Here is a 20,248-nt window from a genome sequence, read left to right as displayed (position 1 = left end):
TAATTAACAAATTAATCTAACTATTCATCATTTTCTTTTTTTTTTTTTTCTTTTTCTTTTTCTTCTTCTTCTTCTTTTTTTTTTTTTTTGAGATGGAGTTTCACTTTTGTTGCCCAGGCTGGAGTGCAATGGCATGATCTCGGCTCACTGCAACCTCTGCCTCCTGAGTTCAAGTGATTCTCCTGCCTCAGCCTCCCAAGTAGCTGGGATTACAGGCACGTGCCAACACACACAGCTAATTTTGTATTTTTTTTAGTAGAGACGAAGTTTCACCATGTTGGTCAGGCTCGTCTTGAACTCCTGGGCTCAAGCGATCCACCCGCCTGGGCCTCCCAAAGTGCTGGGATTGCAGGCGTGAGCCACGGCGCCCAGCCCTATTCATTATTTTCATCTATCTATCTAGTGGTTTGTGAACGAAGTTTTACACCAGCACTAAAGATATCTACCAGCCTTTTCCAGAGGCAGCAATACCCAAACTCCTGGGATTGATTAGGCTTCTGTGTGACAGTTTTTTCAAGGCTGGATGCCACATTTCACATGAGACCATGACAAACTCCACTACACACCTATGTTTCCATCATCCTGCTTTATTAAGCTTAGCACTTTTCTACATTTACTTCAGATGGCTTTGAAGTAAAAATGATTACAAATACAGCCGTAGTCCCCTGTTCCATTGCCTTTCATATGGATTTGGAGTATTTTTTAATACTTCTGTGCGTGTTTTATACTATTATATAAATATATAAAATGTTTTGAATATCTTGAAAGTTTCACATACCATTGTACTTCGTTATTACTTTGCAACTTGTTTTTATTAAAAAGCAGGTTTTTAAGATTATCCATTGTCATACACATATCTGTAGTTAACTAATTTTTACTACTGTATTATAGTTCATTCTATCAATATGCCAACTTTTAATTTATTTTCTTTTTGATGAAATTTTAGTTGCATCCAAATTTCCTCTATTACCATAGAGTGTGAGTCTCTTTCTAGGATGTATACCCAGACATCCATTGCTGTGCTGAATTATATAGATATTTCAGTTTAGTAGTAATTGTCATTGTGTATTTCTTCCTTTGTTCAAGTACTTTCTTTCTTTCTTTGTTCTTCAATAATGATTAATGCTCTTGTCCACAAATGTTATATACAATTTTTATTCGATGCGGTCCAAGGTATCTTTTCTTTTCAGTCTCCTTAGATGGCATATTTTTTCTATTATAGTTTAGAATTGGTTATTACTGATGCATATTTTAAATTTTCATTTCACATCTAGCCACCTTTTTGAAATTGTTTAGGTGTATTTCTGTATAGTATTCCGTATTTTTCTATATTCAATCATATTAAATACAAATAAAAAGAATTAGTTTTTTCCTTTTTATTTCTAGACAGCACTTTTATTTTTCTTCTGTTACTGAACAGGCTAGGACCTCTGATATAATATAAAAGAATAGTGACCATAAAAATAACCTAATTTTTTTAAAAAGGTGAGAATGATTGTTGAATTTTATGTGGGTTTGATGCATCTATTCAGATGATTTCGTTCCTTTAGTTGTTAATTTTGTGTAATGCATCATAGGGTTTTGGATGAGGAACGATCCTGGCCTCTCTGAAATAAACCTCATTTTACCATTATTGTTTGATTTTACTGAACTGTTGAATTCACTTTGCTATTAAGAAATTTAGGATTTATATGACAAAAATAAAATCAGAGTATAATTTTTTTTCTTACATTATCCTTGTCCATTTAAAAAAAAAAAAACAAAATTAGCTATCTCCTATGCCATGATTTTTTTCCTCTTATCCCTGAAAGAGCTTCTGTGGAATGGGGGTTCACTTAATCCTTTTTTTTAAAATTTAATTTTAAGTTCCAGGATACATGTGCAGGATGTGCAGATTTGTTACATAGGTAAACGTGTGCCATGGTGGTTTGCTGCACCTATCAACCTATCACCTAGGTATGAAGCCCTGCATGCATTATCCTAGTTCAACTGATTAGTGTTGCCAGAGATTTGTTATTTTAATAACTGAAAATGAAATCTTTTAGTAGTGTTGATATTTTGTATTATTTTCTTTTTTAGATTTTCTAATCATGTCTTTGTTATTTCTTTCCTTCTTTTATAGGTTTACTCAATGTTTTCTTTTTCCAGCATCTATTGAACAATTAACTTACTGATTTTTAATCATTCTTCTTTTTAAATAAATGCATATGAAGCTATGCAAATTTTCTGAAATACCATTTTAGTAGTATTCTGCAAGTTTGGTGTTATACTTTCATTGTTGTTTATTTCTAAATGTTTTATAATTTCTATTCTGATATTGTCTTTAATCTGTGAATCACATAGGAATACATCTTAAAGTTGCTAAAGTTTTATTGTAACATGGTACATAATCGATTTAAAAAGTGTTTCATATGTACTTGAAAATAATGTGTATTCTCTATTGGATTCAAGTTCATATGCATATCTGTTAATCAATCTCCTTTATTTTATTCAAATATTTTTTATCCTTTCTATTTTCAAGTCCGATCTTCCAGTTTCTGGTATAGCCTGAAATATTTTACAATGATTGTGAACTTGTCAATTTCTCCTTATATTTGTACAGAGTTAGCTCATATATTTTGAAACTATATTACAAGTCGCGTGAAAATTAATGTTTTGTACTTTTTTTGGTGGATTTTCTTATTGTCAAATATTTCCTCGCACTTTTTCTCTATTAATTCCTTTCTTGCTTTAAATTCCATTTAGTCTGCTTTAATATGCTTTTTGTCTAAGAACTGTTTTGCTGTATTTACAATATTCAATCTGCTTTTTAGTAAGTGAGTTTATTTCAAAGACTGAGAGGTTCGGAATGATTTCTACCTCTTCATCTGTGTTTTTCATTTACCATCTTTGGTAGATCATGTTCTAATATCACTCTTTGCTTCCTGCTAGCTGAACTCTGATTTTGTTCAGGTTTTGAGCTTTACTGGGCACAGCCCCAGGAGATGAATCTTGATTTATTGAAGCTGGTCATATTGGTTCATTCCACTTTTCTAGTGATTGATTTTTACCAAATAAGTAGTAAGGGGAAGTTTGCTGGGGACCATTTGGCAGAGGTTTTCCTCTTTGATAAAAAGGGAGTGACTCACGGTGAAAAACCCTGACCCCTTCCTTCTTGTCTTTGAAGGTAGATGTTGGAAGGTGTAATGCCTACAGGTATGACAACTGTCTTTCAAACATGAGGGGATAGCCAAAAGAATTACAGCAAGTCCTACTCAGGGACCTGTATTCATCGAGTCAGCTACCTCTCAAATGTGAACTTTATGAAACAGTGATGTCATGATTGTTGAAGATGCTTTTAGTTGGGCACACCATACTGATGTGCCATCTGGGACTGTCGCACTGCGGTATGCCCATAAAATCTGTATTTGTTTTCCTCCTGAGCATTTACATAAAGCATGTTTCCTATTCTCTTTTACAGTTAGGTGGGGCCATGCGGCAGAACTTTCTGATAGAATATGGTAGAAGAGATAAATGCCACACTTCCAGGCATGTCCCCTGCTACCCAAATCTTCCACATAATCTTCCAAGTCTTCTCTCTTCTCCTTTTTGCTGGAGTACAAGGAGCATTTCGGTTTCTGAAAGGTGGAGAGTTCACAGGGAGGATCTAATATAGTTCTTGCTTCTTCTGCAGGCATAAAATGCTTAATGGAATGGGTTCCAAACCAGCTGCAGGCAGAGTTCTCTAAGTTTCTCCAAGTGTCTGTGATTGGGAGTGGTGGCTGGAGTGCAGGTCAAGTGCAGGCTGGCTAGTCTGTAGATACTGATTGTCTTCCTGGACATATAGTCTTTAAAGTAGTTTTTCTTGTCCCTGGCCATGCTAACCTTTCTCCCTCAACACTTTTCTCCCTTTCTCTGACCTTCCAGTACAGGGAAATCTTTCTATAATTGAGGTGAGATTTATTGTTTGTTCACAGGAGTCTTTACTGTTCTCCTGTGGTTTCTGCTTTTGACATTCCATAGCCAATAATTTTCCTTTTTTTCTCCTTTGTTTCTGCTGGGTCTTTATCTTCCTAACGCAATGAACTTGAAGTGCTTAGCTGACTGAATGGGGAAAAATCCAGCAGCAAAGAGAAGTGATAAAAAACTTTTCAGTTAATTTTTCAAAGTATCATCCAGCTATATATTTTTAAATTTTAGGAGCAATATGGAAATATTATCATCATAAAATACAAATGATATTAAAGTAATCAATGTATAAAAATAAAATTAAAGTCCCCTTCAAATTATCCCTACTGTCCTCCCAAGCCTACTTCTTTTTGCAGAGATTTTGATTATTAGTTGTTTGGTTTCAAGATCTTAGGTCCATGTATTTACATATATAGCCGTTTTATATGATATATGTAGCTTTACAAAGAGTTTTGATTCATAGATTCTATCATACTATGTGTCATCTAAATCAACATTTTTGTTGAAGATCTTTTAATGCCTTTAATGTAGACATTTAACATGAAATCTTTAATATAGACTCATCACATTTTTAAAGCAAGTGTAATTTATTTACTTCCAGTGACAAATCATAATATAATTAACTATCCTGTCATTGATGGACGTTTTGAGAAAGGTGTTCCTTTCTCCTGCAGTTGGCTCTTGACTTTGTTAACCAGATTGCATTTCTCCTAAGTATTCAATGGTTATCACTACTGTGTAACAAAATACTTTAAATGGTCTGCAGTTTCCCTATGGATTAGTAAAATTTTAAACTCTGCACTTCAATTCTCTCTCAGTATCTGGAATTTTGTTAGCTATTTCTTCACTTAAGGTTGAGTAATTACATAATTTATATAATTACCTTCTCCCTCCAAGGTAATAATTTTGACTGTGTCTTGTGAATTACTGGAAACTGCTAGTCTTGCAGTCAGGACATTGGGCCCTTGATCAAGGAACTTAACTTCTCTGGCCTTGGCTTTGTGTGTTATCAAAAGGTTTGGGCTAGCTTACATTTAGAATGCTGTGTGTCTTTGAATCCCCCTCGCTTAATTGTCTGCTATTTGAGAAAAGAGTGTTTTCTCATAAAGCCTGAGCATCATAATAGTTAACATTTATTGTTGTTTTTAACCTTGAATTGGGCAGAATTTAAACATACATAGTTTTTTAGTTATATGTTATGTTACATATATTTTTAGCTCTGAATACTTTATATAGCCCTTGGTACTATTTTAAATAGCATTGTATTTTCCCTTACATTTTCTGATTTGCTATTTCTATTGTAGAGGGACTTGATTGGTTTTTAAATTTTTGATCTTGTAACCCTCTGCCTTGGTGAACTATATTATTATTAGTTTTTACTATTTTACCTGTGGATTATTTTGGATTTCCTAGATGAATGATGATATCAAATGTAAATAATGTATTCCATGAAGAACTTTAGTTCATTATAATGCATCTTATATACTTTTAAAACTCATAATAACTGTTTTTCATAAATTTTATGACTGCCCCCCTGCACAGAGGTAACTAATATCAAAGATCTGCATATATCCAGTCCATGTTTTAATTATTTTCTTGCATGTATATATCCATAGCAATATTTATAATTCATGTGAATATTTATTTACATGATTGTTATAACATTATAAAATGTATTTTGTTTCAATCAACATGTTTTCAAGATTTATCCGGTTCCATCATATGGATCAAGATCCATTTAACAATTTGATACTATTCCATCAAATGCATGTAAACTAATTTATTTTCCATTCAAATATTACTGAACAATTGAATTGTTTCCATTACTTCTCTGGAACAAACAGGATTTAATAGAACATTGTGTAGACTTCTCCTGAGACTCAGAAAGCATCAGGCTGTTTGAAGGATTGCTGCTTGCCTTTAGCCCCCTTCCACAGGCCTCCTCCAGTAAGACACTTGAAGCGTGGACAACATTTGTCAGGAATTTGAAGCACAGATGAAAGGAAAATTCTCTCACATTGGGAGATCTAAGCCACTGCCCAGAAGGTAACAGGTTAATTTTAGGCATCCTGTTGCACTCTAGGGAGAATCTGTGCTGGCCTGCACCTCTGTCCTTCTGCCTCTCCTCAAAACAAATGTGAGAAAAGGAGAATCCAAATACCATGAGCAGACAAAGGGAGTGATCTTGGGGGCTGAAGCTGTTACTGAGATCTCTGAATGGAGTATGAGGGCACTGTGCAACCAGATGGCCCGGCCCTGCCTACTGAGAACTTCTTTCCAAGGAATGCTAGTGATTAAGGTGGTGCCTGACACATGCAGCTGACATGGCCCACATTGTCACAGAAATCTGCTGCTTTATGAGTATCTCTTCTTGTTCATACACTCTTGTTTCCCATTATTTGGTCACTGCCTTTTGTACTTCACTAATGTGAATCATGATAGCTAGAGGACCGGGCACATGAATGACCCTTCTTACTAGGCAGCATTAGTCCATAGCTTGACGGTGAGGGAGGAGGTCAAACTAAACTCAAGAAGGAAAGATGGTGTTGAAGAGATGATCTCAGAGCTGAGTATATTTTCTCAAAAGCTGATGAATGATCGATAGCTCCTGGGCTGCAAGTGTTTCCTGGAGACCTCCTGGCCATGGGGCTGGGTTCACTCAGTGAAGGAACCAGGTACCCCCTTTATTTCATTCCTTGCTCCTGCTTGTCCTTCTGCCAGCTTCTCTGCTTTTGATACACACTCTGCAAGACTGAATTTCTCCTGAAACCACTTTCTACTTGTTATTCTAGTCTTATGAGCATTTATTGTCCCTTTCCAGTCTTCCCCTAAAATGCCACTGCAGGGAATTTATAATTTGATGATCATACTTCTTACCATATTCTCAGCAATTTCTGATAAATTTTATCTACTTTATGCCATAGTATTTGCACATCAAGAATACTTATACCAACTCTGCAGCTGTAGGTTAACCCATGAGGAATCTTGTCTTTTTCTCTCTTTTGACAAACCCTTTCCATCTTTCAAGGTCCTTTGCTTGACTGTCTCCTACCCTGACTCTTTTTTTTTTTAAAGTTTATTTTTTGCTATTTCAGTAAACTTTCAATCTCCTTCTCTAATTTCCTCACAAGCATGTAGAATTTATTTCTTGCAAATTAAAGGATGTTTGGTTGTTGAAAAGGGATAACCTCTCGGGTGTTCTTGCAAGTATGGAAGCTTCCCTGTCTGGCAATCCTTTGAAGCAGGCCCCATGGAGACTTGCAGTTGAGTTCCAAACCTTCTAAGAACAAAACTCACACCAAGAATATGTCTCAGCAAATTAGAGTCCCTGGACGACTTCCTAAGCTCAGCTTTGAATTTACATCCAATTAAGATAATTTAGGTAAAAATCATGGGGCTATATGTGTCCTGAAATCCGCTTAAATAGAATAAGAACAACAAAAATATCCCAAAATTGGAAGAAAATTGCACTTAAAATAAAATTAGGGAATAGTCCCATTTCACAAATTATGAAGAATATCTGCTATACATGATAAAGTTTCCCTATTTTTAATCTGGCCAAGGAGTGTGTGTGTGTGTGTGTGTGTGTGTGTGTGTGGTTGTGGTTGTGGTACAGTGAGGGTGGAGGTGAAGCTGAAAGGGCCCTTTGATCTCTAGTTACTTATCCAGATAGGTACAGGGGAGATCCCCATTGCCTACAAGGCTACATCAGACCTAAAGATTCCTGCTGTTCCCAGTAGGCTTTTTGGAGCAAGATGGAATGCAGAGGCCTGGGGTTCCCTTCCTGTCTCTTAGTTAACATGCCACTCTGGGATTTCCCGGCCTTATCATGGTGCTGCCAAGAATCTGATCTGAGTACCCTGCTGCTCTGGGTCCCCAGATCCTTCTCTTCTCATTCCTGGGGAATATTTGTACAAGTCTCTTGGCCATGCCCTTCCTCTCCGAGGCATTCTACTTATTCTTCAAAACTGTAAAGCTTCCTATTTTTCAACAGTTGTTTTGATGGCTCATTAAACCTAGGGCTAAAATCACTGTCAATAGGTAAACTAGTTTATCCTTTTTTAGAGGTCATGGGAGTTTGTCTTCAAACCTCTCTAATAAGGAGGGACATATAATAATAAAATTAGCTAGATATTACTGAGAACTGATCATGAACCAAGCGCTCTTCTAAGCATTTGTTTGACTCATGCAATCAGTCTGAAGAATGACTCTAGGAGGCAGATGCTATTTTCTCTTAGGATGAGCACCTTAGTGGTTTAAGGAAATGTGGGCACAACTCCTGGAACCATCTGAGAACTTTGTTCTTTTTCTGCAGCCTTGAATTCATCTGAGACCAGACCACACTAGTCTGAAGCATATGAAAGGGTGGATGAAGAATTTGTTCACGCCTGAAGTTACCGTACACTGTAGTCACATCAGCTACTAAGAAAAAATTCTAAGATCAGTGAAGTGCACCTGGTCCAGATAAGGCACATGATTTCAGACAGAAATTATGTGCAGAAAACCTCTGGCCTGGGGGAGTTCTGAGTTTGTTCTGTTTCTTCCCATGAAGTTTAGGTTCAGGGGATCCCCCTTCATACCATTATCACCCCTATAGGTGTTGGAGCCATCCACAACTCAGGGCTCATAAGTGTCCTGACATAGTGGATGCAGAATAAGTTGGATGGGACACCCCTGAGTGTCATTCTTGCTGGGGAGTCACGGGTGAAGTGCTGGCTGCTGGAGATGCATGCTTGCGTGGGGGCAAGCAGAGTGTCTCAGGATGCTGCTCTGCACTCATTTGTGTGTCCTTTTCTGCCCGGCTCCCTTGTTCAGCCACCTCTGACCTTCCTCCTCCATCCTCAGCCCAGGGAGTCCCTATCTTCACAAGAGTAGGATATTTGCCTCATCTTCCCTTATCATATCCTTTCTCCAAAATGTTGTCATTGTGAGTTTTTCCCATATCCTAGACTCCTTTCTCGCCATTCATTTTTGTTCTGTCATCTCTTTCCTGCAGCCTGCTAACTCAATGGGGTGTTTCTTTCTATCCAAAGATGAAAGAAATATCAGCCATTAAAAACAAACAACAACAACAAAAACAACGAAAAACCAAAAAACAAATAAACAAAAAACACAGACATACCAGGAAAATTTCAAAACATTTATCCTGTCACATTTTAAAAAATCACACAACCAATATATAGAAAGTCTCAGTGTAAAAACTCAAATGATTTAAAAATTGATTGAAGCTTAATTTTTTTCCATACTCCTTCCCCAATTTATTTTAGTCCTCTATGTTAACCTCATTAACCATTTACTATGCTAACTTTCAGACATTTTCCTATGCATACATATAATTTTCTTTCTTCACATAGAGTGTGAACTAGGTCACCTCCAAAATGCTGTGATTCTGTGATTTACTCTCTCTCACTGAGCCATCCACTGATAAAATAGTCCTTTTCATGAAGAAGTAATTCCAATAGCTAACAGTTAATATCTGCCAAGTGCTTGCTGTGTGTCAGGCACTCTTCTAGCTACTTTATATATACTGTATATATTATATATACTTTATATTTGATAATATTACATATTATCACATGTAATTTTCACAACATCCTTATAAAATAGGTATAATTATTGACCCCATGTAACAGATAAGTGCAGATAAGTACAGACAATACACAGAGGTCAAGTGACTCCTCCAAGACGTAAGAGCAAGTCAAAATCCATGACTTTAATTATTTTGCTCTATTGCCGCCATCTGGGAGATGATGGTTTTGCCACAAAAACTGTTAAAAATCATGTTAGATTTTTACATCTCTTAAGACAATCATGGTACTGTTATATGGAAGAGGTTAACTAAACTGACCCTTTATTTTATAAAACTCCATGTAGCTGGATGAAGGAAAACAGCTACAGATTCAGGGTTCCCACTACCCCCCTCCCCTTTTTATAGAAAATAGCTTCTTGTATGCAGTTCATATAATGTCAAGTCTAGGATGTAGTCCAAACACACAGGGAAAAATGGAGATACATAGAAAAGTACTTAAAGTTGGCAAGTACTAGGAGTATAGTATTATCGGGGCCCAGGTGGAAATGCACGGAAAAAGCTTGCCTGGTTCCATTTCAGGCCTTTGGATATGCTCCACCAACTGCCATGGTCCCTGGGTCAGCTACTTGGCCCATTTGTTGATACAGTAGTATCCACAATTTGATAGAATCATAAGGACACCTTAAATTTAGTTAGCAGTTCTACATTCTTGATGCAATAATAGTTTCAGGGTGTGGGAGGACATCAAACTGTGGAAATATCACTGCAGAGATTTGCTTATTAAGTTAGTTTTCTTCCGTCTTCCTGGTACTTTTTGTTTTTTTTTGCTAAACACCAGGGGTTTTGCCTTCATTTTTCAGATACATGTTTTTCCTTTGTCTAATGAACTTTTGAATACTTTTCGATAAGATATTAAGGTTGGAAAAAATAACCATGTCTTTCAAATAAGAAAGATAGTGATAATGATAAGTATATAAAGCCCTAAAACTGAAGATATTCATTATAGTCTGTTAACTGGAATGAAAAGCTCATGCTTACTAATTCAGAGTCTATAAATAAAAGCCAAGGATTATTTGGGGCATCTTTGGGGTCCTTATTCCTGATCCTGGTGAGCGTCCACCATTTCCAATGAGTAGGGTTGACACATAAAATACAGGCTGCTTAGTTAAATTTGAGTGCCAGAAAAATAATGAGTCCATTTTTAGTCTAAGTATGCCTAAGTATTATGTAGGATATACTTATATTAAAATAATTATCTGTTGCTTACCTGAAATTCAAATTTAACTGGGTGTCATATAAATCTGGCAGCCTACTGATGGACCACAGTAGAGGCAGCTAAGGGAAGGTACAAATAGTCACAAGTTGCTTGAGTTCTGGCAACAATGTGAAATCTTGGCTGCAAGTACTTCCTTGGGCTTCCCTGAGTTAAGGTGACCTTCCTGACCTTCCTCTTAAGAGCTTTCTAGTAAGTCTGGAAGCCCGTATCTAAGGGGGAGCCCCAAAGTGACTCTCACCCTCATGACTTTGTTTCCAGTTCAAAATGGAATCTTCCTAAATATAGCTGCATGTGGCCAAGAAAAGATGATGAGGTTTGTGAAACAGGGATGAACACAGCTTTGACACCTATGTGGTTTTTCCGTCTTAGGAGATTTAATGGGATTGATATGAAAGATTCTAGGTCCCTAGATAGACAGAAAAAGTCCTATTATACATCTAGATGCACGATCAGGCTCTAGTGGGTCAAAGCACACAGACGGATGCAAGCTTAGATGTTTGTAGGGACAAGGTACAGACCTGAGTTTCAAGATGGGAACAGGTACAGACCTGAGTTTCAAGATCACCTTTTATGGCCTATGGAAACAACAATGAACTACACAGTTTCCAGAAGGGAAATCACAGAGGAGATCTTGGCTTCATCACATGTAGACTCTTATATTTTGTTCTGTCTAGATGGTGTTTCAAAGACGGAGTTTGTTTACAACTTTGGAGGTCCAGGAAATTCTCTGATATACTCTTTGGATTCTCACTTTCTGAGAAAAAGCAGGGCTGAGGCTATAGAAAAGACATGAATTGTCTGGGCTGACAATGGCACTGCCCAGACCCTGAAAATGTTATGCTGCTCCTGGTACAATGCAAAGGGATTTTCATCTGTTTTGTTCCCTTTCATGGAACAAATATCTGATATTTATGTAACATTGGTATTACAGGAGCCAAGGACAGCAAATTATTAGGGATAATTTGGACCATAGTAGAGGCAGCTAAGGGAAGGTACAAACTGGTTTTTGAATAGTCACAAGTTGCTTGAGGAGTTCTGGGCACAATGTGAATAGGGATGTGTGGAATGGGAAGAATGTTGCTGGAAATTCACAAATGGCGCACGAAGATGGATGGTACTGGGCTGTGATTTGGGTTGCAGGTTAGGGAGTGAGGAATAGCATTAGGGATTGGCCAGCTTGTCATTCATTCATCTGTTCCTAGGTATTTATTGAGTTACTGTCATGTGTTAGGTAGTATTCTGGGTTTTGAGATACAACAGTGAAGAAAACGAATTATCAGGCTTTAAGGAGCTTATAGTTCAGTCAGAGAGTCTGATAAATAAATAGGCAATGACGATGTAGGAGATAGAAGAGGTAAGTGCAAACTGTGGAGGCAAACAGGAGCATCAGCTAATTAAGTCTAGTTGTTGGGGTAGGGAATGGGGGACCCAGGAAAGACTCTCAGCAGAAGTGACATTGGAGTTCTGCAGGGTGACTAAGAATTTTCCAGGACTTTCCCAGGCAAAGATGGAGAAACGGAAAAGTTTTGGGCAGAAGGAAAGTCTGTACAGAATCTCTAAGATGAAGAGAATGTGCACTTTCTTCAGTATGGTTGGGCATAAAATTCAAGGGAGAGAGTGACTGGGAAGGGAGACAGAGCTCTGTTGACTGTGTTAACAAGTTTGGACTTGTTCTATGGGCTAATAAGCAGAAAAGTGACTTCATCAGATGTGTTTTAGAGAAGTCACTAAGGTACCTGGGTATGGAGTGGATTTAACTGAGCATCAGCCAACATGGAGTAAGCTCAAATTCTTCTGTGTGTGGACCAGTGTCCCATACGGGACTAGGTAGGTCACTGGGGCTAAGGTGGAGGGTAGGGGACAGTGAGTTTCGTTTTTTTGTTTTTCTGTTTCTTACATGAGGCTGCACCACCACATTGATTCCACTAAGAGTAACATGCTCAGTAAATTTCCTAATTCTGCAAGGCAGATCTTTCTTTGCATTATTCTAAATTACCTTAGGATCCAAAAGGGCGATCACTATAAAAAAAGGATCTGGTGGCTGGGCGCAGTGGCTCATGCCTGTAATCCCAGCATTTTGGGAGACCGAAGCAGGTGGATCAGGAGGTCAGGAGTTCAAGACCAGCCTGGCCAACATGGTGAAACCCTGTCTCTACTAAAAATACAAAAATTAGCCAGGTGTGGTGGCAGGCACCTGTAATTCCAGCTACTTGGGAGGCTGAGGCAGGAGAATCGCTTGAACCTGGGAGGCAGAGGTTGCAGTGAGCTGAGAGTGCAGTGCAGTGAGCACTCCAGCCTGGGTGACAGAGTGAGACTCCGTCTCAAAAAAAAAAAAAGGAAAAAGAAAAAGGGTCTTGTACATGTAGTAGCCTGTTGGGGTGATCAGGTCCCAACACCAGGTCGTGGGGGTGACGAAGTCTGGCGGAGTCAAAGGAATGAGCAAAGAGAGTTTGAGAGAGAAAGTGGGTCCAGGCAGCCAACGCGAGTATGAAGGCTGTGAAGGCCCCGAGCTCTGGAAGCCCAGACTATTTATTGGTGATCAAACAAAGAAACAGGTGGTGAGAATGTGGTGGTCAAAAGGGCAAGCGCATGATCTACAGCTGTGATGGTTTAGCATTTCTTTTGAAGCACATGGAACATATTCTGCTACTGGAGATAATGGGGAGCATGTTCTTCTAGTTTAAGTTAGAAACAAGGAACCAGCAAGTCTGGACTCATTCCAGGGACCACGAGGGGTTTTATGCCCTGAGCCCTGGGCATTATGTCAGACATGCAAGACCTGCCTCAACTTTTTTCCCAACACTCAGCTTTTTCCCAACAGTAGCCAAGTGAAAATAACAACTGATGGAAAAAAATGAAATTTAAGGAATTCTGGGGCAGGGACCTAGAAGTTGTAGCAGTAAGGGCCAAGACACTTGCAGAATTTCTAGCTTTATGACTCCTGGTCCTCTTTACCTTCTTTCTATCCCCACATGCTTGTGAGGATGAAAGGGTAATGACCTTTGATCATATTCCTTTTTATGGGCCCTTCCTACACATTCAGTAGCTTCTTTCTTTGTCATGAGAAAAAGATTTAATTAATGATCGTGATGATAAAATGAGTTGCACCGGCTGAGGCAATGTATGCCACATGTTGTAAGCAGTGGCAAATGTGGAGTAGTTGTAAATTTCTTCAAAAAAATTTCTCTAGTCCAAATCTGCACCAGCTCAACATGCAGTGCTGCTCCCCTAGAACAGAGCAGGACAGGCCTCGTGGGCTCACCTCAAAGGAGGCAATGGAGTTTTGATTGGACCTCGCCACAGGTAACCAGTTTTTGCTTCAGAAGAAGTTATCAAAAAGCCAGAAAGCATCTCTCCTCTTCAAACTAGTTGCTGAATACATCACTTATTTAACACCCTCTCTTCTCCTCCAAAGGCTGTGTGTGTGTGTGTGTGAGAGATCCAGATCTAGTCAAACATTTCAGAAGTAATGTTAAAATAAGAAATGAATTCTCTATATGAATGAATTTCAATACATTTTCGTGTATAGACTGGTCTAAGTCTCTTGGCTTTCTAAAATATTTACCTTGTTTTTATTTAAAGAGAAGACTTAGGCCTACCTCGGGGGAGGGAGTCACTCCTGGAAGACTCTTTAGCTTCACTTTTGAGGAAGGTTAAATATTCCTGTGGAATGAATTCCAGGATGTGAAGGAAGCCTCCAGTCACATTGATAAAAGATCTTCAGTTCTGTCAAGCACAGACTTAGGAAAGGTTTCCTTTTCTCCATATGTGTGCGTGTGTGTGTGTGTACGTGTGTATGTGCACACACACCTATGCATGCACACCTATGTCTACATTTAGATTAACGCTGAATTGTGTTTCACAACCAAGGTGCAAGAAGGAAGACTAATCACGGCAGACACCCCCACTGCCTCCCTGCCACCCTGCGTGGTTTGAAAGTAACAAAATTCCCTTAAAGGTAATGTGCTACTTATCTTCCTGTCAGTCATCCAGTACCATTTATAAATTCTAGAGGGTTAGTGTTAGTAAAACCCTCTTGCTTTCTATTCCTGAGCATGTTTCATCATTATACATTCTGATCTTGGAAATGTAATCTTTAACAAGGTACCAATGTCTGTGAAATGTCACTCCAACAAAGGATATCAGTATTCTCCATGGCTTTTGTTGTATTAGGATTTGACCTTCATTGCTAATTGTTGGTCTGTCTTCCTCACTTACAGCTTATTTAAATGTACATTTCTTCTATCTGTTACCACTTCAAAGCTTTTGTCTAGAAATTAGACTGGTAAAATAGCATAGAAGGGTTTTCCCCTATGATATCCTTTTCCTTTGATACAAGTAATTGAAAATTGGGTATGATAGCATAAGAGGACTTAAAGTTTGAAAGTTTTAAGAAAGATTTGGAAATCAGGAGTAAGAGAGAACAAATGCACATGAGTATAAAATATTATTTTGCCCAAAATGCTACTTAAAATGGATTTGAATTTAGGTTTATTATAGAAGATGGTTACACATTAGGTCTTTGAGGTTCTAACATCCAGATATTCTTTAAAAATCTATTTTAAAGTTCTAACTGGAGATTTAGAATAAAATTGCCAGAATGTGAAGAGGTAAAAGAAAAGTCAGATTGGAAGGATGCTACAAAAAATAAACTTCCCCATCAATGACTAGGCAGTGTGAATGGAAGTCAGATGGGAAAGGAAACAGATGTAGAGATGGTCTTGTAATTAATGGAGCTTGCAGCTCTTTAAAAATGTTAAACTTGGCTGGGTGTGGTGGCTCACGCCTGTAATCCCAACACTTTGGGAGGCTGACGTGGGCAGATCACTTGAGGTTGGGAGTTCAAGACCAGCCTGGCCAACATGGTGAAACCCCATCTCTACTAACAATACAATAAAAATTAGCTGGGTGCAGTGGCACAAGCCTGTTATCCCAGCTACTTGGGAGGCTGAGGCAGGAGAATCACTTGAACTCGGGAGGTGGAGGTTGTAGTGAGCTGAGATCACACCAGTGCACTCCAGCCTGGGTGACAGAGTGAGACTCTATCTCAAAAAAAAAAAAAAAAGAAGAAAAAGAAACAGAGAAAGAAAAGTGCTAACTTGAAAGAGGCAGGTACAGAGCATGAAATGAGAGCTTCTCATAAAAGGTTTTATGAGAAATTTGGCCCATTTGGCAGGGCCACCAGGTGGGAAATTTCTTCATTTTTGGTACACAGGCTGTCGTTTCAAAGATATGAAGACACAGGTCTTTCTCTGAAGGTTGTGGATGGTCATATTCTTTAGATACAATTTCTAGAGCTTAGTGTATACTCATTCTAAGGAAAAGATTTCTCTCAATCTAAGGACCTAAGAAAGCAATGGGAGGCAGAAAGAGAACTTACTCTGGTTTGTTACTTCAGGAAATTTCTTAATCCCTCTAACCCTAACTTCCCCATCTGTAAATTGGTGATGATCATAATAGGGTTGCTGTGAACTTTAAATGAGATCATGGATATTGGTTGCTCAAAGAAATACCTGGCACATAGGAGCTGCGTAATAAATGGTAACCAGCAATTATTATTAAAATCATAGAGAGTAATTCATCTTAGGCTTTTGTCAAAAGAGACTTACTATCTTTGCTCAATTGCTTAGACGACTTGTGAACCCCTCTGAATTTGCACTTGGCATTTGTCTTCTATTGGCAACGCTTTCAGTGCCCCTCCAGTATCTCTTAGATCTTACCTCTTTGGTGCACTCTGGCAGACTTCCACCTGGCACATGGTATCTGCCATCTTCCGGCCCAAGAGCTTCCATAAGCTATTGATGCCTGCTCTGTCTGTGTAGACAGCAGGGAGGAAGGGATGGGAGCTAAGAACTCTCCAGGAACAGCTCTTAACCAGGGACTGATGGGAGGAGTACACAAATGCCCTAGCTCCCTTCTCCTTCAAGTGGAATTTTCTGATTCCCAGAGTTTCTCTGTGGATTAACTCCAGTTGCCTATAATATTACCCAGTTAATAACAGACCCTTTAATGCTTTTTTTTCTCTTCTCTTTCTCACCATCTTACTCCCGTGTTGGATGTCCCCTACCCCATTTCTCACATTTAACTACTTGAACTAAGATGTTTATTACTGAGTTTGAGTCTGGGAGAAACCATATGAAGACATTTTCTTGAGGAAACAAAGTTGTCAAGTTGCTTTCTATTCATCTATTAATATCTATTAAATAATCTTTTAATAGATTGTTTTTTGTTTTTCTGTTTCTTATATGAGGCTAGACCATGCATTGATTTCACTAAGAGTAACATGCTTAGTGAGGTTTTTTTTTTGACAGTTAAAATGGAATTATTACTTTTATTGATAATTTAGGGGCATAATGGACATTTTCACAGAACAAAAATGAGACAGTCCCAAGACAATGGAGTATAAAAGTATAGCATACAGGTTAATATTCTTCACCCTCATCCTCTCCCTCAGCACTATCTGTTCCAACCTTCTCATAATCCTTTTCAAGGGCAGCCATGTCCTCACGGGCTTCAGAAAACTCTTCTTCCTCCATCCCCTCACCCACGTACCAGTGAACAAAGGCATGCTTTGCATACATCAGGTCAAACTTGTGGTCCAGGTGAGCCTAGGCCTCAGCGACAACTGTGGTGTTGTTCAACATGCACACAACTTTCTGTACTTTGGCTAGGTCCCCACTAGGCACCACAGTGGGAGGCTGGTAGTTAATACCAACCCTGAAGCCAGTGGGGCAAAATTCCACAAACTGGATAGTACACTTGGTCTTGATGGTGGCAATGGCAGCAATGACGTCTTTGGGAACCATGTCACCATAGTACAACAGACAGCAAGCCATGTATTTACCATGGCAAGGGTCACATTTCATCAGCTGAATGGTTGGCTCAAAGCAAGCACTGGTGATCTTGCTAAAGTTATCTTTATGGTTAACTTACATTTCCCTATACACATTACTTACTTACAGTATTTTTAAAATAATTATACAGTGTAAAAGTGGTATAAAAAGCATAATGACTCTATTAATTTTATAATTAAATGCGTTCACTTTAAGCATGTAAGAGTAGGGATATGGTTTGGCTCTGTGTCCCCACCCAGATCTCATCTCAAAATTATAATCCTCACATGTCAAGGGAGAGATCTGGTGGGAAGTGATGGGATCCTAGGGATAGTTTCCCCCATGCTGTCCTATGATAGTGAGTTCTCATGAGATCTGATGGTTTTAAAAGTGGCCATTTCCCCTGCTCCTTCTGTGTCCTGCCACCGTGAGAAGATGTGCCTTGCTTCCCCTTTCCCCCACCAAGATGGTGTAAGTTTCCTGAGGCCTCCCCAGCCACATGGAACTGTGAGTCAATTAAACCTCCTTCCTTTATAAATTACCAGTCTTGGGCAGTTCTTTACAGCAGTGTGAAAACGGACTAACACAGTAGGTATCACTTATGTGAAATGCTAAGGGGTAAATAATCTAAGATAAACAGTTCCAATGTCATTTAATTCCAATGTCATGTACAGTCATGGAATGTTGCTGAATTCAATTGTCTGCAAACAGTAGTGATTGGTGACATAGGAATACTAGATTAAATTGATAGCTATTAACCAAGTTGAGAAGAATGGATATGAGAGGGCAATTGGCTGTCAGTTCATATTCTTTTACTACTTTATTATTTAAAAGGCAAGTAAAAAGTGCAACTCTCTACCTTTCTCACTTTGTTCTCTTATTTGAGGAATAAAAGGAGTGAAAATGGAAGCAACGTATAAGTTCTTTCTTAGTAAAAAGCAGATTATCTTCTCAATACAACTTTAATTAGAAGGCTATACCTGCATAACTTAATAGGAGTAGCTTGATTTTGAATTTGGAGCCCATCTCTAGAAAGCAAATGAATAGAGACCAATAGGAAGGGACTGAAGGGGACAGGAAGGTTAAGGGCTCACCTGGAAACCATATCTAATCACAGCTTAATATCTTACAACTGCTTCTTTATCATAAATATAAAAGCAAGGTCAGAAGCACCCCACACTTATAGTAAATGTTGATAACATTTTATCATCATGACACCTATTTTTCATTCTTTCTGAGGTAGGCAAAGTCCAAATTTCATGTCTTCCCAGGTTTACTTTTCTAGTTTCATGCATTGACTGCACATTTGATTTTGGGGAACTGTTCCCTCTGTGTGTCAGGTTGGCAAGAGGTAAGAAGTCTCTCACTAGTGATGCCTACTCATAGGATGGTTCTGCCTTCCACATACACCTGGGACCATACATTCAGTGTTTTGTGTTTGCCTATCAGGATGGTTTGCAAATGATATCAGTGGTTGTATCTTCAAAATAGCAGTTGTCAAACTCTTATTTTCCCAGCAATTGAATAATTTTTTCAGATATAATATTCTGTAGAATTCCAAAACATAATTATATATGAAAACACTGATTCAACAGACAGGTAGCTGAAAATGGTAACAGCCTGCGGTATACTCTCACTGCACTCATTATTTATCCAGAAACATGACAGAGACGGTAAGACATTTTCATTTCAAAATTTAATCACCAACAATATCTAACTGCTGCTTGTATTTCTCATAAACATCAAAGTCAGACAGGTAAGTACTAAAATTTATAATTCAACAAAATGAAGACATGACCTGCTAGAAATTAAATTCTTATTGGAAAATCGACTATTACATGATAAGACTATGTTCCAAGCAGATTAGTCTGAATCTTACCTGGCGTAAATGTGGGAGGGTCATGTTATTGCATGACTGGGTTACTGATATGGGAAAAATGAGTTATATAAATCTTATAGAAGATACAGTTTACTGTGATAAGCTCAAAGGATGTGCACTTAGCAAATTATACCAAGAGATATCAGGCTGAGGGATATTCAAGGATCATGGATTCTCTATTCTCCTTGGTTCTCCCTATACAAAATTCTATCTGGTTGCAAGAAACCCAGATTAAGTCCTCTTCTAACCCTTTATAATTCAAATTTGTCACCCTGAAACTCCAGGATGATTTCATAACATGATTGCAAAATCCCATTAACCAACCCTGTAGTAACTTAGTCGCAGTGTTTTTTTTTTTCACTTCACCACTAGCATCCTCTTGCTACACTGCCACAGATTATGTAATAATGACCAGGTGTTGTGCATGCTCACTATGGGCTGGCTTAGCAGATAGGCCTCAATAAAGCCATCCACATATGGGGGGACTTGCTTATACATCTGAAGAATGAGAGTAAATCAGGCAATGACTTTAAAAAAGAAAAAGACCAGGGCTAATATATATTTTCACTAAGAAATACTTAACAGATGGTCATTTATACACACAGATTTTTATAGAAGCTTTTTTTTTTTTTTTTTTTTTTTTTTTTGAGATGGATTTTCATCCTGTCATCCAGGCTAGAGTACAGTGGCATGATCTAGGCTCACTACTACCTCTGCCTCTTGGGTTCAAGCGATTCTTGTGTACCAGCCTCCTGAGTAGCTGGGACTACAGGTGCCCGCTA

The 20,248-nt window shown here is 38.4% G+C and overlaps 2 protein-coding genes across 2 annotated transcripts in view; one reads left to right on the top strand and one right to left on the bottom strand.

Moving 5' to 3' along the window:
* Nucleotides 1-51: 51 nt before the first annotated feature.
* Nucleotides 52-20,248, top strand: part of LOC126957049 (39S ribosomal protein L10, mitochondrial-like) — a 49,814-nt gene continuing 29,617 nt past the window's right edge. The window contains exons 1-2 of the mRNA XM_050794419.1: nucleotides 52-215; nucleotides 3,715-3,719. Of these exons, the coding sequence (XP_050650376.1) occupies nucleotides 134-215; nucleotides 3,715-3,719 (87 nt within the window). The 5' untranslated portion in view covers nucleotides 52-133. The remainder of the gene's footprint in view (nucleotides 216-3,714; nucleotides 3,720-20,248) is intronic.
* Nucleotides 17,177-18,613, bottom strand: LOC126957009 (tubulin alpha chain-like). Its single transcript, XM_050794393.1, is given in 2 exon segments — nucleotides 17,177-17,670; nucleotides 18,568-18,613. Coding segments are annotated over 2 exon segments (540 nt in total).

Source organism: Macaca thibetana, chromosome 6 (genome assembly GCF_024542745.1).
Source record: "Macaca thibetana thibetana isolate TM-01 chromosome 6, ASM2454274v1, whole genome shotgun sequence".
Classification (NCBI taxonomy): Eukaryota; Metazoa; Chordata; class Mammalia; order Primates; family Cercopithecidae; genus Macaca; species Macaca thibetana.
This window is presented reverse-complemented; position numbering and strand designations above follow the sequence as displayed.